General features: G+C 43.0%; 1 protein-coding gene across 2 annotated transcripts in view; it reads right to left on the reverse strand.

Moving 5' to 3' along the window:
- LOC132868531 (alpha-1,6-mannosylglycoprotein 6-beta-N-acetylglucosaminyltransferase B-like) overlaps positions 1–20,348 on the reverse strand; it is a 569,499-nt gene that overhangs the window by 302,762 nt on the left and 246,389 nt on the right. For both annotated transcript variants that reach the window (XM_060901478.1, XM_060901476.1), the window contains exons 6-7: positions 18,911–19,013; positions 15,879–15,946 (exon numbers count right to left, since the gene is read on the reverse strand). In XM_060901478.1, coding sequence (XP_060757461.1) covers positions 15,879–15,946; positions 18,911–19,013 — 171 coding nt within the window. The remainder of the gene's footprint in view (positions 1–15,878; positions 15,947–18,910; positions 19,014–20,348) is intronic.

The following is a 20,348-nucleotide window of genomic DNA, read 5'->3' on the forward strand; positions in this document are numbered from 1 at the left end:
GAGGTGAGCCAACTGGCTGCGTGGTGCAGAGACAACAATCTCTCTCTTAATGTGGAGAAGATGAAGGAGATGGTTGCCAATTTCCAGACAGCCTCCACCCAGCATCCTCCACTGACCAGCAATGGTGCTGCTGTGGAGAGAATGAGCAGCACCAAGTTCCTGGGTGTGTACCTCACCGAGGATCTCTCCTGGAGCAGCAACACTGCATCACTGGCCAGGGAAGCTCAGCAGCACCTGTACTTCCTCTGCAGACTGAAAAGAGCTAGAGCACCAGCCACTATCATGCAGACCTTCTACCGCGGAACCATTGAGAGCATCCTGACCAGCTGCATCACTGTGTGGTATGGCGGCTGTACTGCATCCTGCTGGAAGACCCTGCAGCGCATAGTGAGAGCAGCTGAGAAGATCATCAGTGTCCCCCTACCCTCCCTTCAGGATATTTACAACACACGCCTGGCCCACAGAGCACTCAGCATTGCGGGCGACTCCACCCATCCCAACCACCACTTCTTCAGCCTCCTGCCTTCTGGGAAGAGAATGAGAAGCCTCCGGGCGAGAACCAGCAGACTGAAGCCAGCTTCATCCACCAAGCCATCAGGATGCTGAACTCCCTCCCAGGCCAGTACCCCCTTCCCTTAATACACAAACCAAATGTCACCAGCCACTTTAACGAACTGTAACAGAATTCATTTGCACTATGTTAAAACTGTTTACAATACTGTCTACACGGGTTTTTTTTTTAAGTTAATTGTACTATATAAAAACAGTTTAGAACACTGTTTACACTTTATACATATCTGCCATATTTATACTTACACTGAAAATTCTGCTCATACTGCCATATTTATTTATTTATATTTATACTGATAATTGCTATACTGTCAGACTGCTGTTCCCGTTTACATTGTTCATTCTTTTTATATTGTCATTCGTCACATTTAAATTTATACCGTTAATTCTGTTCACACTGCCAATTTGCACTTTCTGGATTGCCACTGTCTTTTCTTAGATAGCTTTAGCTTGTGTGTGTAAATACCCCCCCCGTTTTTTTTCTTCCTCTTTTTAAAGTTTATATCTTGTACCTATATTTATATTTCATGTTTATTACTGTTTGCACCACGGATAAGAGGGAAACGCAATTTCAATTCTCTGTATGTCCTGCACATATGGCATTATTGACAATAAAGTGAACTTGAACTTGAATATCCAAGTTTTTGTATTAGCTGCTGGGGAATGATTGTGTTGAATGCTGAACTGTAATCCAAGAACAGCATTCGCACATAGGTGTTCTTTGAGTCCAGGTGAGTGAGGGCTGGATGTAAAGCAGCGGAGACCTCTCTGGACCTGTTTGACCTATATGCAAACTGGAATGGGTCATGAGAGGAAGGGAGGATAGACTTGATGTTCTGCATGACCAGTCACTCAAAGCACTTCATGATGATGGAAGTCAGTGCTACGGGCTGACAGTCGTTATAGCTGGATGGGAGGGGCTTCTTTGGCACTGGTATTATGGTTGTAGCTTTGAAACACGTGGGGACAACAGCTTGGTTCAGGGAGATGTTAAAGATGTCAGCAAGGACATCCTTGAGCTCCATGGCACAGTCCTTCAAAACACGACCAGGTATGTTGTCTGGTCCAGCTGCCTTATGTGGGTTGATCCTGGAGAGGGTCCTCTCCACACTGGCTGGAGCCAGACATACAGCCTGCTCATCTGGGAGAGAAGTGGTCTTCTGTGCTGGTGTGTTGTTTTGTGTTTTAAAGCATCCAAAGAAGTCATTTAGGCAGTTTAGCAATGTGATGTCACTCTCACAGGTCCGTGGTGGGGGTTTGTAGTTTGTGAGGGTTTGAATGCCACACCAGTGAGACTGTGCATCTCTGGTGTTGCTGAAGTGTCCAGATATTTTCTTGCTGTACTGATGTTTTGCCTCCTTGATGTCGCAGGACAGGTTGGCTTTGGCTGTTGCTAGACCTGCAGTGTCACCGACCCTAAAGGCTGCATCCTGAGCCCACAGGAGCCTATGAACTTCTCTTGTCAGCCAAGGCTTCTGGTTAGCACGAACAGTAATTGTTTTGCAGTGAGTGATATCGTCAGTGCATTTAGCGATGTATGCTGTGACGGCCTCGGTCTATTCCTCTATGTTTATGTGGTCATTGTACAACCACGATTCCAAAAAAGTTGGGACAAAGTACAAATTGTAAATAAAAACGGAATGCAATAATTTACAAATCTCAAAAACTGATATTGTATTCACAATAGAACATAGACAACATATCAAATGTCGAAAGTGAGATATTTTGAAATTTCATGCCAAATATTGGCTCATTTGAAATTTCATGACAGCAACACATCTCAAAAAAGTTGGAACAGGGGAAATAAGAGGCTGGAAAAGTTAAAGGTACAAAAAAGGAACAGCTGGAGGACCAAATTGCAACTCATTAGGTCAATTGGCAATAGGTCATTAACATGACTGGGTATAAAAAGAGCATCTTGGAGTGGCAGCGGCTCTCAGAAGTAAAGATGGGAAGAGGATCACGAATCCCCCTAATTCTGCACCGACAAATAGTGGAGCAATATCAGAAAGGAGTTCGACAGTGTAAAATTGCAAAGAGTTTGAACATATCATCTACAGTGCATAATATCATCAAAAGATTCAGAGAATCTGGAAGAATCTCTGTGCGTAAGGGTCAAGGCCGGAAAACCATACTGGGTGCCCATGATCTTCGGGCCCTTAGACGGCACTGCATCACATACAGGCATGCTTCTGTATTGGAAATCACAAAATGGGCTCAGGAATATTTCCAGAGAACATTATCTGTGAACACAATTCACCGTGCCATCCGCCGTTGCCAGCTAAAACTCTTTTAAAACTCTTAGATCAAAAGGTGCAGGCTATCTGCTGGTACCTCGTATAGTGAAGGCTACATCAGGGGGCAGAGCCTTTTCTTACAAAGCCCCACTGTTATGGAACAGCCTTCCAAGTAATGTTCGGGAATCAGACACAGTCTCAGCATTTAAGTCTAGGCTGAAAACATATCTGTTTAGTCAAGCCTTTTGTTAATGGTGTTTATGAGGTAAAGGAGTAGATCTGGAGGGTCCTCAGACATAGAGTGTTTTGGTAAACTGGGATGTATGGATGCTGTCAGTCCCCACTCGCTTGCTCACTCGAGTTTGTTGACGGTGTAGTGGCTGGCTGCTTTATGTCCCGGGGCTCCCTCATGCCTGTGTTACCTTCTGGCTCTCTCCTTTTAGTTATGCTGTCATAGTTAGTTGCCGGAGTCCCTGCTTGTACTCGGTGCAATATGTATACTGTTCCTACTTATTCAGGTGACATTGGGCATACCTAACCACCTGTGTTTTCTTTCTCTCCCCCCCACCCCAAATCTGTCCCTCTGAGTTACATGGAGTCAACAGGAAATCTTTTGGTGGAGACGGTGGGGACCTCGACTGGCTATCGTAGCCTGCAGGGAATCGGCCATCAGACATTCTGTCGCATGTCCCAGACCCGGTGAAATGTAACTGAATTGTCTTGGCCAGGCCTAAGGGTCCCATCTGCATCTCATCATTGCTGAGGAGTGTGCTCCCATCACCCAATCAAGCATCCAGCCAGAGCAGGTGCTGGCCTCTTCTGCCCCTCGGACCTGCTTGGTCCGTCCTGGTGCCCTGTGTCTGGTCGGAGTTTTATCGCCCCGCTCCTGTGAAGGACGGCCCCATGAGGACAGTTGAGGGTTATACCTGTTAAAACTGTTAATATTATAGTCAGGCTGTCTGTTGTTGCCCAAATGAGGATGGGTTCCCTTTTGAGTCTGGTTCCTCTCGAGGTTTCTTCCTCATGTCGTCTGAGGGAGTTTTTCCTTGCCACCATCGCCACAGGCTTGCTCATTGGGGATAGATTAGGGATAAAATTAGCTCATGTTTTAAGTCGTTCAAATTCTGTAAAGCTGCTTTGCGACAATGTTTATTGTTAAAAGCGCTGTACAAATAAACTTGATTTGATTTGATTTTTTTCATTTAAACTCCATAGACAAGACAGGCAACATCAAATTCACACACGAAGAGGAAACGGACAATACAATAGCTTTTTTGGACTTAAAAATACACCACACAGAAGAAAGGAACATTAGAATCACAACATACAGAAAACCTACACACACCGACCAATATCTTCTCTGGACATCTGAACATCCCATCGCACACAAAATGTCAGTAATCAGAACACTATACAACCGAGCACAGAGCATCACAGAGGAGAAAGACAGACAGGAGGAGGACCAACACATCCAACAGGCATTAAAAAACTGCCAATATCCACCGTGGGCAATTCGGAAAGGGAAATTACAGACACAAATAAAAGAAAAAAACAAACAAGAAAAAACACCGAAAAAACAAACCGGGGCTTTGTCACACTGCCATACATAAAAGGAGTCACAGAACGCATCCAACGATCCATGAGGAAATACCACATCAACACCCCGGTCAAACCATACAAGAACCTCCGACAGCTGCTAGTTCACCCCAAAGACAAAATACAACTGGACAATAAATGTAATGTCATCTATGAAATCCCTTGTCGTTCATGTAATAAAGTCTATATTGGTGAAACGGGCAGATGCTTCCATACTCGAAGGAAAGAACACCAAATAGAGTGTGAAAAAGAAACAACAAAAAGACTCACAAGATCCGAAAAAGAAAAAGCAAACCAAGAAAACCTAAAATCAGCCATTTCAGACCACTGCAAACGGCAAAATCACATAATGAATTGGGAAGAGGCCAGAGTCATTCGCGCTGAAGAAAATAGATTCCAGCGGTGGATTTTGGAGGCAGTGGAGATACGTAAGCGGGCGCAGAGGACGATGAACCGGGACGAGGGAGCGTATGCACTGTTGCACACCTGGAGCGCCGTCCTGGAGGAGCGACCTGACAGCAGGAGGCGTGAACTACCTGTCAAATTGGGCGGGACGTTCACGCCTCCGTAATGCAACATCAGCTGATAAGGCACGTCACCACTCGACATCTGGTGACTGTTTCTGAAGAAGGCGGGAGATTCTCGCCGAAACTGTTAACGAGGTAACAAGCTTAAAAAAAAAAATCCATGTCTAAGAAATGAACTTAAAATATCAGCTAAAACTCTATAGTTCAAAGAAGAAGCCGTATCTAAACATGATCCAGAAGCGCAGACGTCTTCTCTGGGCCAAGGCTCATTTAAAATGGACTGTGGTAAAGTGGAAAACTGTTCTGTGGTCAGACGAATCAAAATTTGAAGTTCTTTATGGAAATCAGGGACGCCGTGTCATTCGGACTAAAGAGGAGAAGGACGACCCAAGTTGTTATCAGCGCTCAGTTCAGAAGCCTGCATCTCTGATGGTATGGGGTTGCATTAGTGCGTGTGGCATGGGCAGCTTACACATCTGGAAAGATACCGTCAATGCTGAAAGGTACATCAGGGTTCTAGAGCAACATATGCTCCCATCCAGACGACGTCTCTTTCAGGGAAGACCTTGCCAAACCACATGCTGCATCAATTACAGCATCATGGCTGCATAGAAGAAGGGTCCGGGTACTGAACTGGCCAGCCTGCAGTCCAGATCTTTCACCCATAAAAAACATTTGGCGCATCATAAAATGGAAGATACGACAAAAAAGGCCTAAGACAGTTGAGCAACTAGAATCCTACATTAGACAAGAATGGGTTAACATTCCTATCCCTAAACTTGAGCAACTTGTCTCCTCAGTCCCCAGACGTTTACAGACTGTTGTAAAGAGAAAAGGGGATGTCTCACAGTGGTAGACATGGCCTTGTCCCAACTTTTTTGAGATGTGTTGTTGTCATGAAATTTAAAAATCACCTAATTTTTCTCTTTAAATGATACATTTTCTCAGTTTAAACATTTGATATGTCATCTATGTTCTATTCCGAATAAAATATGGAATTTTGAAACTTCCACATCATTGCATTCCGTTTTTATTTACAATTTGTACTTTGTCCCAACTTTTTTGGAATCAGGGTTGCAAGTGGCTGCTTCATTGAAAATGTCCCAGTGTGTAGTGCTAAAACAGTCTTTCAAAGCATAGGAGGCCCCCTCTGGCCACACACGTACCTCCTTTTGTGTTGGTCTGATGGCTCTCACTCTGGGGTGGGGTTTACATTAGACCATATCAGCGGATCATCAGATTAACGTTTTTAAAACGATTAGTGTGCACACAGCAACGCCAATACACGATTCGCGTGCACATAGCAACGCCAATACACGGATACGCTCGGCTCCGCAGGCATCCTGCGCTCCAAATCACTCCGCCCTGAACAGCGAGTGCCCTCTGGAGGGTGCGCACTCCAGCCCTGCGCAGCTCACAGAGCGCGCGAGTATAGTGCACGAGCAGTGATTTGGGACTGAGCCGCTGTGTGTGTGATCTCAGTGCATGTCGGGCATGCGCGTCACTTACCACTTGCAAGTGGAAGGATGGCAAGCCTAAAGACAATCATAACTACACAATGGGCAGTATTTGCATCAGTATTTGCAGTATTTTCATACTTTTATACTCTTTAATGAAAGGTGATACAAGGCGGAAGTCCGCGCCGTTTTTCAGCAGTCGCGTCACATGACCAACGCCAGCGAATCAGGAAGGTGGATGTCACAGTGACGTTGTCCAATGATGACGCTAGCTAGAGCTCAGCACAGCGTATCCGCGTATTCTCAATGTTTACACAGCACCGGACCAGACACGATTTGGATTGAATACGTGGACCCTGGCGGATTCCCGTTTCCCGGCGTTTCCAGGCATTTAAATGTAAACGGACAGTGCATCCGCGAAGAAAACGAGACAGATACGGTCTAATGTAAACTTGGCCTGGGTCTATGCAGGTCTCAGCATGATGGTGATGTGATCAGAGAGACCCAGGTGGGGGAGGTCTTGTAAGCTCCTTTGTGGGTTGTGTACACCCACAAATTTATTCTGTTTACATTTAAAGCACTCCATGGCCATGCTCCTCAATATCGAATGGAATTATTTCAACCATACTCTCCCATTCGCAGTCTCAGATCTTCATCTTCTGGTTTGTTGCCCATCCCCAAATTTAAACTATCCACTATAGGTTCCAGGGTATTTAGGGCTGCAGCCCCCAAGCTGTGGAATTCTCTGCTCAGCATCTTCAGGATTGTACATCTCTTCCCAAATTCAAAGATAATCTCAAAGGGAAGATTCTCAAAGGGAATCTCAAAGGGAAGGGCGGCACGGTGGTGTAGTGGTTAGCGCTGTCGCCTCACAGCAAGAAGGTCCGGGTTCGAGCCCCGTGGCCGGCGAGGGCCTTTCTGTGTGGAGTTTGCATGTTCTCCCCGTGTCCGCGTGGGTTTCCTCCGGGTGCTCCGGTTTCCCCCACAGTCCAAAGACATGCAGGTTAGGTTAACTGGTGACTCTAAATTGACCGTAGGTGTGAATGTGAGTGTGAATGGTTGTCTGTGTCTATGTGTCAGCCCTGTGATGACCTGGCGACTTGTCCAGGGTGTACCCCGCCTTTCGCCCGTAGTCAGCTGGGATAGGCTCCAGCTTGCCTGCGACCCTGTAGAAGGATAAAGCGGCTACAGATAATGAGATGAGAAAAAAATCCCTCAACAAGAAATAATTATTTTCAAGAAAAACACATGTGCCACTATTATTAGCACCCCTGGAAATTATAGTGAACACAATGTAACTGAAGCATGCTTCCCATTTAAATTATACATTTTGAGTTGATTGGAATGTGTAGGGACTTTCAAGCTGTAATCCATGATCTCTGGATTAACTGGGGAACAAATATGAGGTGACACAGAGACCAAATTCCTTTAGCCACCCATCAACATGGGAAAGATAAGAGAACACCCAAACCAAATGAGGAAGAAGTGTGTTGACCTTCATAAGTCAGGGGGACTTCTGGTTGTGCAATGTGGTGTTAAGACGTGAGCATCCTGAGCTCTGATAACTTTCAGTTTATTCTTTCCAAAAATACCTCTATAACATCCAGTGTTTAACTTCTGGAGTATTGGAGTAACATACAGTCATCCGTGAGCGACGGAATGCAAAAGATGGGGAAAAACAGTGGCAGGACGGCGAACCAAACACCAAACCAGAGTGCTAAAGCTGGTGCTTGCAACATGGCGGAAAGCCCTCCACTAACTACTGAGAGACTTGTTGAGGAACTTGAAAAACTTCGAAAAGTGATGATTGGTGAATTCAATACTCTTTTGAATGGCTCTTTGGAACCTATCCGTTCATCAGTCGAAGTGATTGAGTCGACCCTGGTGAGTCAGGCCTCTACAATGAGAGAAATGGAAACTAGCCTATCTGACCATAGCGATCGGATAACACAGGTAGAGCACGACGTGAGTGGGCTACAATCAAATCTTGAGTCAGTAATGGAGGAGAATGCGGCACTCAAAGCTAAGGTGGAAGACTTGGAATCAAGATCAAAACGTCAAAATCTCCGTGTACTGGGTTTACCGGAAAACATTGAAGGAAAATACTCTAGAGACTTTATGGCTAAAATGTTCTCTGCCCTGCTCGGTGGATTACTCTCTGAACCGCCTGAATTGGATCGCGCTCATAGGAGTTTACAGCCCAAGCAATGACCAGGAGCAGCTCCGCGACCCTTTATCGTCAGATTCCATAGATACACTGAGAAAGATACTGTGTTGAATTGGGCGAAATCTCATAAAGACGCTTCATATGATGGTCACAGAATCAGAATTTTTGAGGATTTCAGTGCAGCAGTGGCGAAGAGGCGCACAGCATTCAACAATATAAAAGGGCTTCTCTGCCAACAAGGAGTGAAGTTTGGCATGCTATATCCAGCCTGTCTCCGTGTCACCTACAACAACAGAGAACATATCTTCAACTCCCCTGAAGATGCAGTGGCGTTCTACCAAGAGCACATTTCCAGCCAGCAGGAGACGTCTCCCACAGATCATCACTAACTCGCTGAAAAACAGCTGAGTCCAGGTGATAGCTAGCTTTTAGCTGACTGGTTTATTGTTATGCTAGGAAGCTAAAGTGATATGTTTTTTGTAGATGACTTTCTCCTTTTCTGGCAAACATTAGCGAACATGCATGCATGTTTTTTTTTTTGTGTGTGTTTCAATTTAGATTATAGATGCCTGAAAGCTGTTCTCACCCTTTTGATTATTATTTTAGAACTGTAAGCAACTCATACCTAGCATTCACTCTGGACTTTTTGAGTGGCAACGCTGCCATCTGGAGGTTTACATCCAGATTGTTTTTCGAGGACTGTTCTCTTCTCTACTCCATTTCTTGTATTGTTCTGTTATGGGGTATCAAACCAATGCAATTTAGGAGCAGGAATTAACACTGCATGATACATCGGTGGTATGTATACTAGCTTTGGCATCTAGCCGCTTCTTGCAGACGAGCTTCAGACATACACTGCTATGTTCACTGCTAGAAGGGTGGGGGTTTGTGTGTATGTGGGGTGGGGGATAGGGTTAGGGTGGGATGTTGTCCGAAGCCTAGATGGGTGGGTTTTTTTTTCTGTCTCTTTTTTCTCCTTTCCATTCTCTTTGTGTCATGGCCCATCACTCACAGGGAGCCCATGCTTTGTAGTCCCTATAGAATTCATCAGAAGTTAGTTAGTCTCACCTGCCTGATATAGATGACACCAGACACTACAATGTATTATGGATTGAATGGGCTCCGTATTAAAATAATAACCTGGGGGCGTATTACAGAAAAAATCCTAACCGCTCGTCCTAACTTAAGACAGGAACTCAAAGATAGGAAAAATCCTAACTTCCTATTACAGAAACAATTCCTAAGTTGCTGGCCGTTTCCTATCTTATCTTTGGCCTCCTATCATATCTTAAGTTAGGAAATCCTAACTGTTCTGTCAGAGTGATTTTTTCGATTGGTCGTATCTGTTTCTGCCACTTCGAATGTGCACGAGATAATTACTTTGTAACGACCTAAACTGTTATAGGTGAAAAGACCTAGAAAGTCTTCAGAAAAGCTGACAAAAATGACAGAAAAGAAGCGGAGGGCATTTAATTTTGTGCACGACGAGCTGGAGGCTTCAGTTGTGGCGGTGGACGAGAGGAAGTCCACCTTGTTTGGGAAATTTTAGTTTAGTACTATATTAAAGTAAATAAAAACAATTTATGTAAATCTCTATGACAGACCCACCTGGTGTTGAATATGAACGAATCGTGGATGGATCCAGGCCACTTCGCCACCAAATGTCGTATGACCATGTTTTGGTCTCCAATGGCCTGAACATTGATGGTGTGGTATCCCTTACGGCATACATATGCTGGCTCAGTTGGACCGCTTGGGGCTTTGATAGGGAATAAAGACCCATCAACAAGCCCAATTACCCCTGGCATCCCACTCTGCCTTAAAAACTCCTCCTTAATCCGCTGCAGCTCTTCTCCACATGGAAACTGTATGTAGTTAGGTGCGAGACTGCAGATGGCCTTAGTGACTTCCATGAGATTCCTTGAAATACATGGCTGTGACACCAAAGACAGGCTTGCAACCTCAGTCTGGAAGTCACCCTTGGCAAAAAAACGCAGAGCATTTGTTATCTGCATCACCACAGGCAAGGCTCCATGTCTCCTTGTGGGTCTTTCCAGGGCTGGACGCAACTCCTCCACCAAATTCAAAATTAAATGTCTTGTAAAACAGCCACTCAAACCTCCACTGCCAAGCCTCTACCTCTCCAATGCCAGATCCATGGTAAACAAGACGGACGATTTGGAATTACAGCTGGCTGGAAATTGTTACGTTCGAGAATGCTGCACGTTAATCATCACAGAGACGTGGCTACATCCACAAATACCCGACGCTTCGGTGCAGCTAGCAGGCCGCACGCTACACAGATCGGACAGGACCAGCGACTCTGGGGAAAAAAAGAGGTGGTGGGCTTTGCATCTACGTGAATGAAGGTTGGTGTAACAATAGCACTGTACTGGACAGACATTGTTCCCCGGACTTAGAATTCATGTTGGTGAGATGCAGACCCTTCATTCTGCCCAGAGAGCTAGCCGCCGTTATCATCACTGCCATCTACATACCACCGGATGCTAATGTAAGAACCGCTCTCTCTCTACTGCTTGATGCCATAAACAATCACCAGCGTGCCTACCCAAATGGCACGCATATCATCGCAGGAGATTTTAATCAGGCAAATCTCAAAACTGTTTTACCAAAATTTCACCAGCACGTGAAATGCTCAACAAGGGAGGATAAACTTTAGATCATGTGTACTCTAACCTCAAGAGTGCATACAGAGCCATACCCCTCCCTCACCTGGGACAGTCAGATCACCTCTCACTGTTCCTGGCTCCAGCATACACCCCCCTCAGCTGACAAACAAAGCCCAAAAGACAGACCATTATCACCTGGCCTGACGATGCCCTCCCCCAACTCCAGGACTGCTTTGAACAAACACAATGGGAGACTTTCCACCATGAGGACCTGGCCACATTCACAGACACAGTACTGTCTTACATCAAGTACTGCATGGGTATGGTCACTGTCGAAAAGACCATCCAGGTGTACCCAAACCAGAAACCGTGGATGACCAGCCAGGTCCACTCACTTCTCTGGGCCCGCGATGCAGCCTTCAGATCCGGTGACAGAGCACTCTACAGCACAGCTCGCGCCAACCTGAGGAGAGGCATCAAGGCCGCCAAAGCAGACTACAAGGGGAAGATAGAAGGGCAACTCAACAACCCCCAACAGGTGTGGCAGAGCATACAGTCCCTCATCAACTACAAGGGCTGTGCTGTGACACCTGGAGACTCAGACGTGGCACTGGCAGAGGAGCTAAACAGCTTTTTTGCCCACTTTGAGTTCCAAGCTCAGAACTCAGTCACACCACCCCAACCCCCACTACAACCCACACCAACCTCTGACACTACCCCACTCACCGTGGAGGTGGAGTACGTGAGATGTGTGCTCCGTGCTGTCAACCCCAAAAAGGCCACAGGACCGGATGGAATTCCAGGGAAAGTACTCAAGGCATGTGCTGACCAGCTAGCACCAGTCTTCACTGACATTTTCAATCTGTCACTGGAACAAGCCAACATCCCAGCCTACCTAAAATCAGCCACCATCATCCCAGTCCCCAAAAAGTCACCTACAACCAACCTCAACGACTTCCGCCCAGTAGCACTCACTCCAGTCATCACAAAGTACTTTGAAAAACTGGTGATGAGACACATCAAAGCCTGTCTCCACCCCACCCTCGACCCACAACAGTTTGTATACCGGCCAAACAGATCCACTGAAGATGCAATAACCACCTCCCTCCATGCTGCACTGAGCCACCTCAAGAAAAGGGGGGGGCTATGTCAGGATGCTCTTCATTGACTACAGCTCAGCCTTTAACACAATAATACCGGACATTCTTATCCCCAAGTTGGCCAACCTGGGGCGCTCCCACCCTCCACCTGCTCCTGGATTAAGGACTTTCTGGTCAACCGACCCCAGCACGTGAAGCTGGGTCCCCACCTCTCATCCGCCCACATGCTCAGCACCAGCTTGCCCCAAGGCTGTGTGCTGAGCCCACTACTCTACTCACTCTACATGCATGACTGCAGACCCACCCACCCTGAGAACATCATTGTGAAATTCGCAGATGACACAACGGTGGTGGGGATGATCACAGGGGGGAATGAGGTGGCCTACAGAGATGAGGTCCTTAGACTCAGCGAGTGGTGTGCCTTCAACAACCTGGCGCTGAACATCTCCAAAACTAAGGAACTCATCCTGGACTTCCGACGGAACAAAGCCGCCCCTGCCCCCCTGTACATCAACGGCGAAAGCGTGGAGCGAGTGGAGTCCTTCAAATTCCTTGGGGTCCACATCTCTGCTGACCTCTCCTGGGCAGCCAACACCACCGCACTGGTTAAAAAGGCGCAGCAGAGACTACACTTCCTGAGAGTGCTCAGGAAGGAGCAACTTGACACGAACCTGCTGGTGACCTTCTACCGGTCAGCCATTGAGAGCCTGCTGACCTATGCTGTGTCAGTGCGGCACTCAAGCTGCACAGAAGTGGACAGAAAAAGACTGCAGAGGGTGACTAACACAGCACAAAAGATCATCGGCTGCCCTCTATCTCCCTTGTCCACCATCTACAACTCCCGGTGCCTAGGCAGGGCAAAGAGCATCATAAAAGACTATACACACCCTGGCTTCCACCTCTTTGACCTGTTGCCCTCTGGCAGGCGCTACAGGGCCATACCGCCAAAACAAACAGATTCAGGGACAGTTTCTTTCCAAGAGCTGTCACAATACCCAACTCAAGTTTGCACTGAGGAACTGTCATGCTTGAACACCACTGACAAGGTCACCATCACCACAATGCTGCTAAAAACTTGATCTCAAACCTAGTCTCTCCTTGTCAGACTGTAAACTGTCATATTTGCACTGTAAATGTCACAAGACTGTCATATTGCACTATCATATCAAGTCAGTTCATCTGTTCTTAGACATCCTCTTCCTTTGTCATTTTAGGTACTGTAAACTGTCATATTTGCACTGTTAATATCATAGCTATCTGTAAACTGTCTTATTGCACTATCATACCAAGTCAGATCATCTATTTTTTAGTTGCCTACATACTGAAAATAGGCGTCTGTACATGACAATGCTACCTCTATCACTTGATGCAGCTAGTCACTTTATTCTCAACCCTGTTACTGCTATGCACCTGTGTTCCTTCAGGGACTTGCACACGTTTATGTATAGTTTATGTATAGTTGTCAGTAGTTTTCTAGTAGTAGTTTTATATATTAGTTTTATTGTACATATTTTCCTATGTTTATTTTAGTATTTATGTGTGCACTTTATGGTGAAGCTTTAAATTTCATTGTACTTGTATAATGACAATAAAGGCTTTCTATTCTATTCTATTCATCTGTACACAAAACATTTTTCCAGTAGCCTTCTGGCTTGTCCACATGATCTTCAGGAAACTGCAGACAAGCAGCAATGTTCTTGTTGGAGAGCAGTGGCTTTTTCCTTGCAACCCTGCCATGCACACCACTGTTGTTCAGTGTTCTCCTGATGGTGGACTCATGAACATTAGCCAATGTGAGAGAGGCCTTCAGTTGCTTAGAAGTTACCCTGGGGTTCTTTGTGACCTCGCTGACTATTACACGCCTTGCTTTTGGAATGATCTTTGTTGGTCGACCACTCCTGGGAGGGTAACAATGGTCTTGAATTTCCTCCATTTGTACACAATCTGTCTGATTGTTGATTGGTGGAGTCCAAACTCTTTAGAGATGGTCTTATAACCTTTTCCAGCCTGATGAGCATCAACAATGCTTTTTCTGAGGTTCTCAGAAATCTCCTTTGTTCGTGCCATGATACACTTCCACAAATGTGTTGTGAAGATCAGACTTTGATAGATCCCTGTTCTTTAAATAAAACAGGGTGCCCACTCACACCTGATTGTCATCCCATTGATTGAAAACACCTGACTCTAATTTCACCTTCAAATTAACTGCTAATCCTAGAGGTTCACATACTTTTGCCACTCACAGATATCTAATATTGGATCATTTTCTTCAATAAATAAATGACCAAGTATAATATTTTTTGTCTCATTTGTTTAACTGGGTTCTCTTTATCTACTTTTAGGACTTGTGTGAAAATCAGATGATGTTTTAGGTCATATTTATGCAGAAATATAGAAAATTCTAAAGGGTTCACAAACTTTCAAGCACCACTGTATGTATCCATCCATCCAGCCAGCCAGCCAGCCAGCCCAGGCTCTGGAACTATGAGGCACCAACCTTATCCACTGCGCCATCATGCCACCCACATTAGTAAGGTAAATCAAACCAGAAATCAGGGATAAAACAGAATGCAAGTAAAAATATTCAGACTGAACAGATAAGGCACTCTAAAAAAAATATATAGAAATACAGATACAAATAGTAGGTGCACTATTTTACAATTTTTTTTATGTTCTCTAAATCCCTGTTTGGTACTATAATTTCTGAATGAAAAAATGACATTTTTTGAGCAGCCTGTTTTTTGTTTGTGTGTTTTGGGGGGTTTGTGTGTTTTCCAGTCCAGTGGAGGATAGTGGATGGCCTCTCTCTCACACACACAAAAACAAAAAAAAAATCTATAATAATAATAATAATAATAATGTTACACAGGAGTCATTAAAAGAGAAAAAAGAAAAGATTGAGCATTATACTGATTTGAAATACGAAATCCTCAAATGCTGGAAGCAAGAAGTTGAAAAAGTTGCGATTCTACCAATTATCATTGGAGCTTTTGGCATAGTTACATGTAACGTAAAAAGAAACCTTGAAAAGATAAGGATCAATCTGGGTGTGGATGTATGACAGAAAACCTGTTTGCTTGGAACGGCTCATGTACTTTGAAAAGTCCTGGATATTAAATGAACATGAATCAAGAAGAAAAGAATGAAGAAATTTAATTTGAAGAAAAGACTGGACAAAACAAAGACAAGATTAGACTTAGAGAAGAGTAGCTTGTCATCTTAGGTCATGGGGAGTGGCCTGATGAAAAGACTGATGAGCCAGTTATAAAATTCAAGTACTGTGTGTAAAACAATAATAATAATAATAATAATAATAATAATTATTATTATTATTATTATTATTATTATTGTTTCCAGTCTACACCATGCCCATTGCTGGTTTGTGGGTCCAAATATTTGGAGCAGTAAACAAACACAGATACAGCTATTGCATTATATTCCTAGCAGAGAGGATATAAAAGAACTGACAAAAAATATAGAATCTGATGGGTGTCCAGGCTTGACCTTGCCAGGCCACGTCTTTACAAAATGACAGAAGGAATGCACTGTAGCTCAGTGAGAGATCTCTAATGAATTGAGGTAATATCAACGTACATCAACTTTACTTGCGCAGTCTGGGTAGCCAGGATCTTTTGGGATTTCGCACTGCCCTGCCATTCCATCTCTCTCTGCAAACAACATAGACAGACATTTAGTTTGATATTACATCTCTCTCAGAGAACAGCATGAAAATGGTTGTTAAAAGAGATCAAAACTATGGCAGCTTTAATGAGGCAGTGGAAGGCTAAATCTTACCCTTATCTGCCTTCCTGATTCCCCTTTTTGGTTTGAAAATGTCACATTTATGTCCTTCTGGTTGCATCACTGTACACTAGCAAGCCAGCTGACATTGTTAAAATGCATCTCTGATAACTATCCCAGTGTGTTGACAGGCAGTGGGGATACGAGAAATTGACAACACCCACTTGCCTTGATTAATAAAATTCCTCTGTGCTGTGTGGAACTGGGTCCCAGTTAGTCTAATTAAAGGAGCAGGGCTGTTCTTTATTCAACAGGCTGCAAAGCTCCAGTGAGCACGATCACACACAAAGGGACTATGCATCATTCTGTTTGATTGCAGTAATGATCACAATTACAGCAATGGTAACAATGGAGAAAGTATTTGAGCAGAGTAAACTCAAAAGGATGACTGCAGAGAGGCAACAAATAAATATGCACAATTTGATCAGCAGAAGACTACAGTATTAAAACTTGCTGAAGAAATAAAATGCTAGTGTTGTTCAGTTTGTTACAGTAACAAGAACTGGCAATGGCTTATCTAATAATTTCAAAATAACTATAGGGGAGAGTGGGGTAAGATGAGCCACTTTTTACATTTTTCATCATAACTACATGTTAAAGCCATTTTTGCTTCCAGTCTACACACCATACCAAATTTCAAAGTGTACTGTTACTATCTGAGCAAAACATAATTGATAAGCTCTTATGGTTAAAGTGATATTACCTCTTGAAAAAAAAATGTCAAGTGGCTCAACTTACCCCATGCACGGGGTAAGATGAGCCACTGTGTGGGGTAAATTGAGCCAACACAAAACATGTTAGGTTAACAAAGTAAACAACTTTTATTATTAGAAATGCAATCAATGAATCAAGTCAAGTCAATCAAGTGGGGGATAGGGCCGTTGCATAGAGAAGGGGAGATGAAGAGAGAGGTGATAGAACGAGGGATAGATAGGGATAGATAGGGAGGGATAGATAGATGGATAGAGAGAGAGATATGCGTAGATAGATAGAAAGAGGGATGGTTAGAGAGGGAATGAGAGATATACTATATTATAGAAATTACTAAAACAGTAGAACAGTGCCAAAAAAATCTTATTTCTTTCAGTAGGTTAAAACATTGCTAAAACATGCAGCAATCATTCCATCAATCATTCAATCATTTCATCATTATTCAATGTTCCAAGCGTTCAAATGGCAAGGGAACACCATTTGCCTCTCCCTCCGTGCTGTCCCCCCAACAGTAAAGGGGCGGGGCAATTTTTTCACAATATCCTGTCTTGACAGGACAGCCTCATCTTTCTCTTTGAAGACAAAGGTTGGCTTTCTTGCAGAGCCATGGCATGACCGGCTTCTTTTGAGAAATCTTGCCTCTATTTCGAAGACATCCAATTTGATTATCTGGCCAATGAAGAAATGCACTTTCTTCTTCCCCGTGTATTTTGCCACAACATAATCCCCCACATCTAACAACTGGTCTTCCTCATCTGATGTCATATATATATATATATATATATATATATATATATATATACGTTGTTGTCATATATGACCAGTAAATGTGAAAACTTAAGTGTCATCCATATTGGGTAAGCTCAGCCACCAATGGGGTAAAAGTTGAGCCAGTGGCTCAACTTGCCCCACATCTAATGGCTCATCTTACCCCATGGCCACCATTTTGTAGAAAAATGCTAATAAAGGGGATTAGGCTAATCAAAATTATTTTTATTAGCATTCATATCATAGCTTAGAAAGCCACTAACTTAACCCTAATGTGTCTAAATATTATTCTACTTTTGTCTTCTCTAAATCATCTTCACTGTGGACAAACATGGAATTGACTTAGAAAGCACAAAAACACATTTTTATAAATATGTCCCTCACTTAGTTTGACATGTGGTGCTCCTCTCCACAAGTGTAAGTAAATGGTCCCGGCCCCCTTTGAACGTGGTCACATGGTCACATTTGTTTACTGTTTCTTAGAAACAGGGGGTGGCTCATCTTACCCCCTGGCTCATCTTACCCCGCTCTCCCCTACCGATTGAAACCTACAGCTATAAGTTGGCATGCAACGATTCACCCAATTCATGATTTGATTTGATTCACAGTACTGGGTTCACAATTTGATTTTCCCATGATATTTTAAATAAATAAATAAATAAATGAAATTTTATTCCCAAAAAAATGCAAAAGTTGATTTCCAACATGAAATTAAATATTACTTTTGTTAAATAAAAAAATTATTTTATATGAAAAAAACCTTTTCATTTTCTGAATAATCAATAATAATTATTTACCCACATTTGCAAAGTTTGGAGTAAAATATAATAGCCAACTAAATAACTAAAATATTCTTTTTATTAAAAGTGAAATAGTCAATAACAAGTAGGCCTTTTCTGAAGAAACATTGATGAAAATTCCTACTACCTTTGCTTTGCTCCTCTTTTCTTTAGTTTTTGGCAGTATGTAAAAAAAAATAGTTCTGATTTATTGCTAAATCTATTTGTACAGTCAACTGCACATCAACTCTTTCCCATTTTAGACCTTTTTTTTTCTTGCACGTGTTTTAGTTTGGGTGCATGAGAGATATGTTACTTCCACCTCTAATCAAGTCATGTACATTTCTACGATTGTACATTATTGAGCCATCTATTGTCCAAACGACACAATTACAGCTAGGAAAAACTAAGAGAGTACGCAGCCTGATAATAATCACAATTCATAAATTTTCATCGTGATTTATTGTCACATGATATGGAGGAATATTTTAGCTAATCTGTAGTAAATTATAAATGTAGATTAAGGTGTATTGGGTCTTAGAGTGGTCAGTGAATTAGTATAGGCACCTGTGGCAGAACTTTTACTTTTCTTCAGCATCTGTTCCACCCGCACAGCCATTTCAGACACATTCTGAGCAATGGCCTGAATCCGTTCCACTAGTCCCATTGGCTGAAACCTGGGTGCGCGCGCACACACACACACACACACACACACACACACACACAAAAAAAAAAGTTCATAGGCATATTTATTGAAATCTTGGAATTTACAGTAGTGGTCAGAAGTTTACATAAAGTGACATGAATGTCATCTTGGATATGAATGTCATGGCAATATTTGGGCTGTCAGTAATTTCTGTGAATTGTTCTTTTTTCCATGGCAGAATGTGCAGCATACATCTTTAATTAAAAAAAAAAAAAAAAAAACACTAGAATTTGGTGCACAAGTTTTTATTTTCTTTGGGTTTTCTGAAATCAATACAGGGTCAAAATTATACATTCTGGGTTAAAAATATACATACAGCACACCTAATATTTGGGTAAAATGTCTCTTCGCAAGATTCACCTTGATCAAACATTCTTGTTTACCATGAACAAGCTTCTGGCAGAATACTGGTTGGATATTTCATGACTCTTCATGGTAGAATTGGGCTGTCAAATTAGATCTCTTACATCTAAAGCGCTAATGGTTAATGAACTCATTACTGATCAGGAGTTTAATGTACTGTGTTTAACAGAAACATGGATTAAGCCAAATGAATATATAGCATTAAATGAAGTGAGTCCTCCTGGATACAGTTATATACACCAGCTTCGTCTAACTGGCAGAGGAGGAGGCGTTGCTGTTATTTATAACGATTATCTAGGTGTAACACACAAACCTGTTTATAAATTTAATACATTTGAAGTTCTTCATACTCATATAATGTATGTAGCCTCGAAAAATAAGTCTACCCAGTTAATTCCATTGCTTATTATTTACAGGCCCCCGGGGCTATATTCTGAGTTTCTTTCTGAATTTGCAGATTTTATCTCAGATTTGGTTATTTCCTTAGACAAAGCTTTAGTTGTCGGAGATTTTAATATTCACTTCGATAACCCAGAAGACCCTTTAAAAACAGCGTTTGTGTCCATCTTAGATTCAGTCGGGATTAAGCAGAATGTCATACGACCGACCCATAATGGTGGTCACACCCTTGATCTAATACTAACATTCAGATTAAACGTAGACAATATAGTCATACTTACACAGTCTGAAGTTATCTCAGATCATTATCTCATCTCATTCAAAATATGTCTGAGTAATAATATATGCACCTCACCACGCTACTGTATTAAACGTACTTTCACGTCAACTACTGCACAGAGCTTTATAAATGATCTCCCAGAGCTGTCAACTTTGATTGGGTCACTGTCAGCCCCTGCAGAACTTGATCAGGCAACTGAATGCTTAGAGTCAACATTCCGCCATACTTTAATGTAGCTCCTCTAAAAAAAGAAAATG

Source organism: Neoarius graeffei, chromosome 20, assembly GCF_027579695.1.
Source record: "Neoarius graeffei isolate fNeoGra1 chromosome 20, fNeoGra1.pri, whole genome shotgun sequence".
NCBI lineage: Eukaryota > Metazoa > Chordata > Actinopteri > Siluriformes > Ariidae > Neoarius > Neoarius graeffei.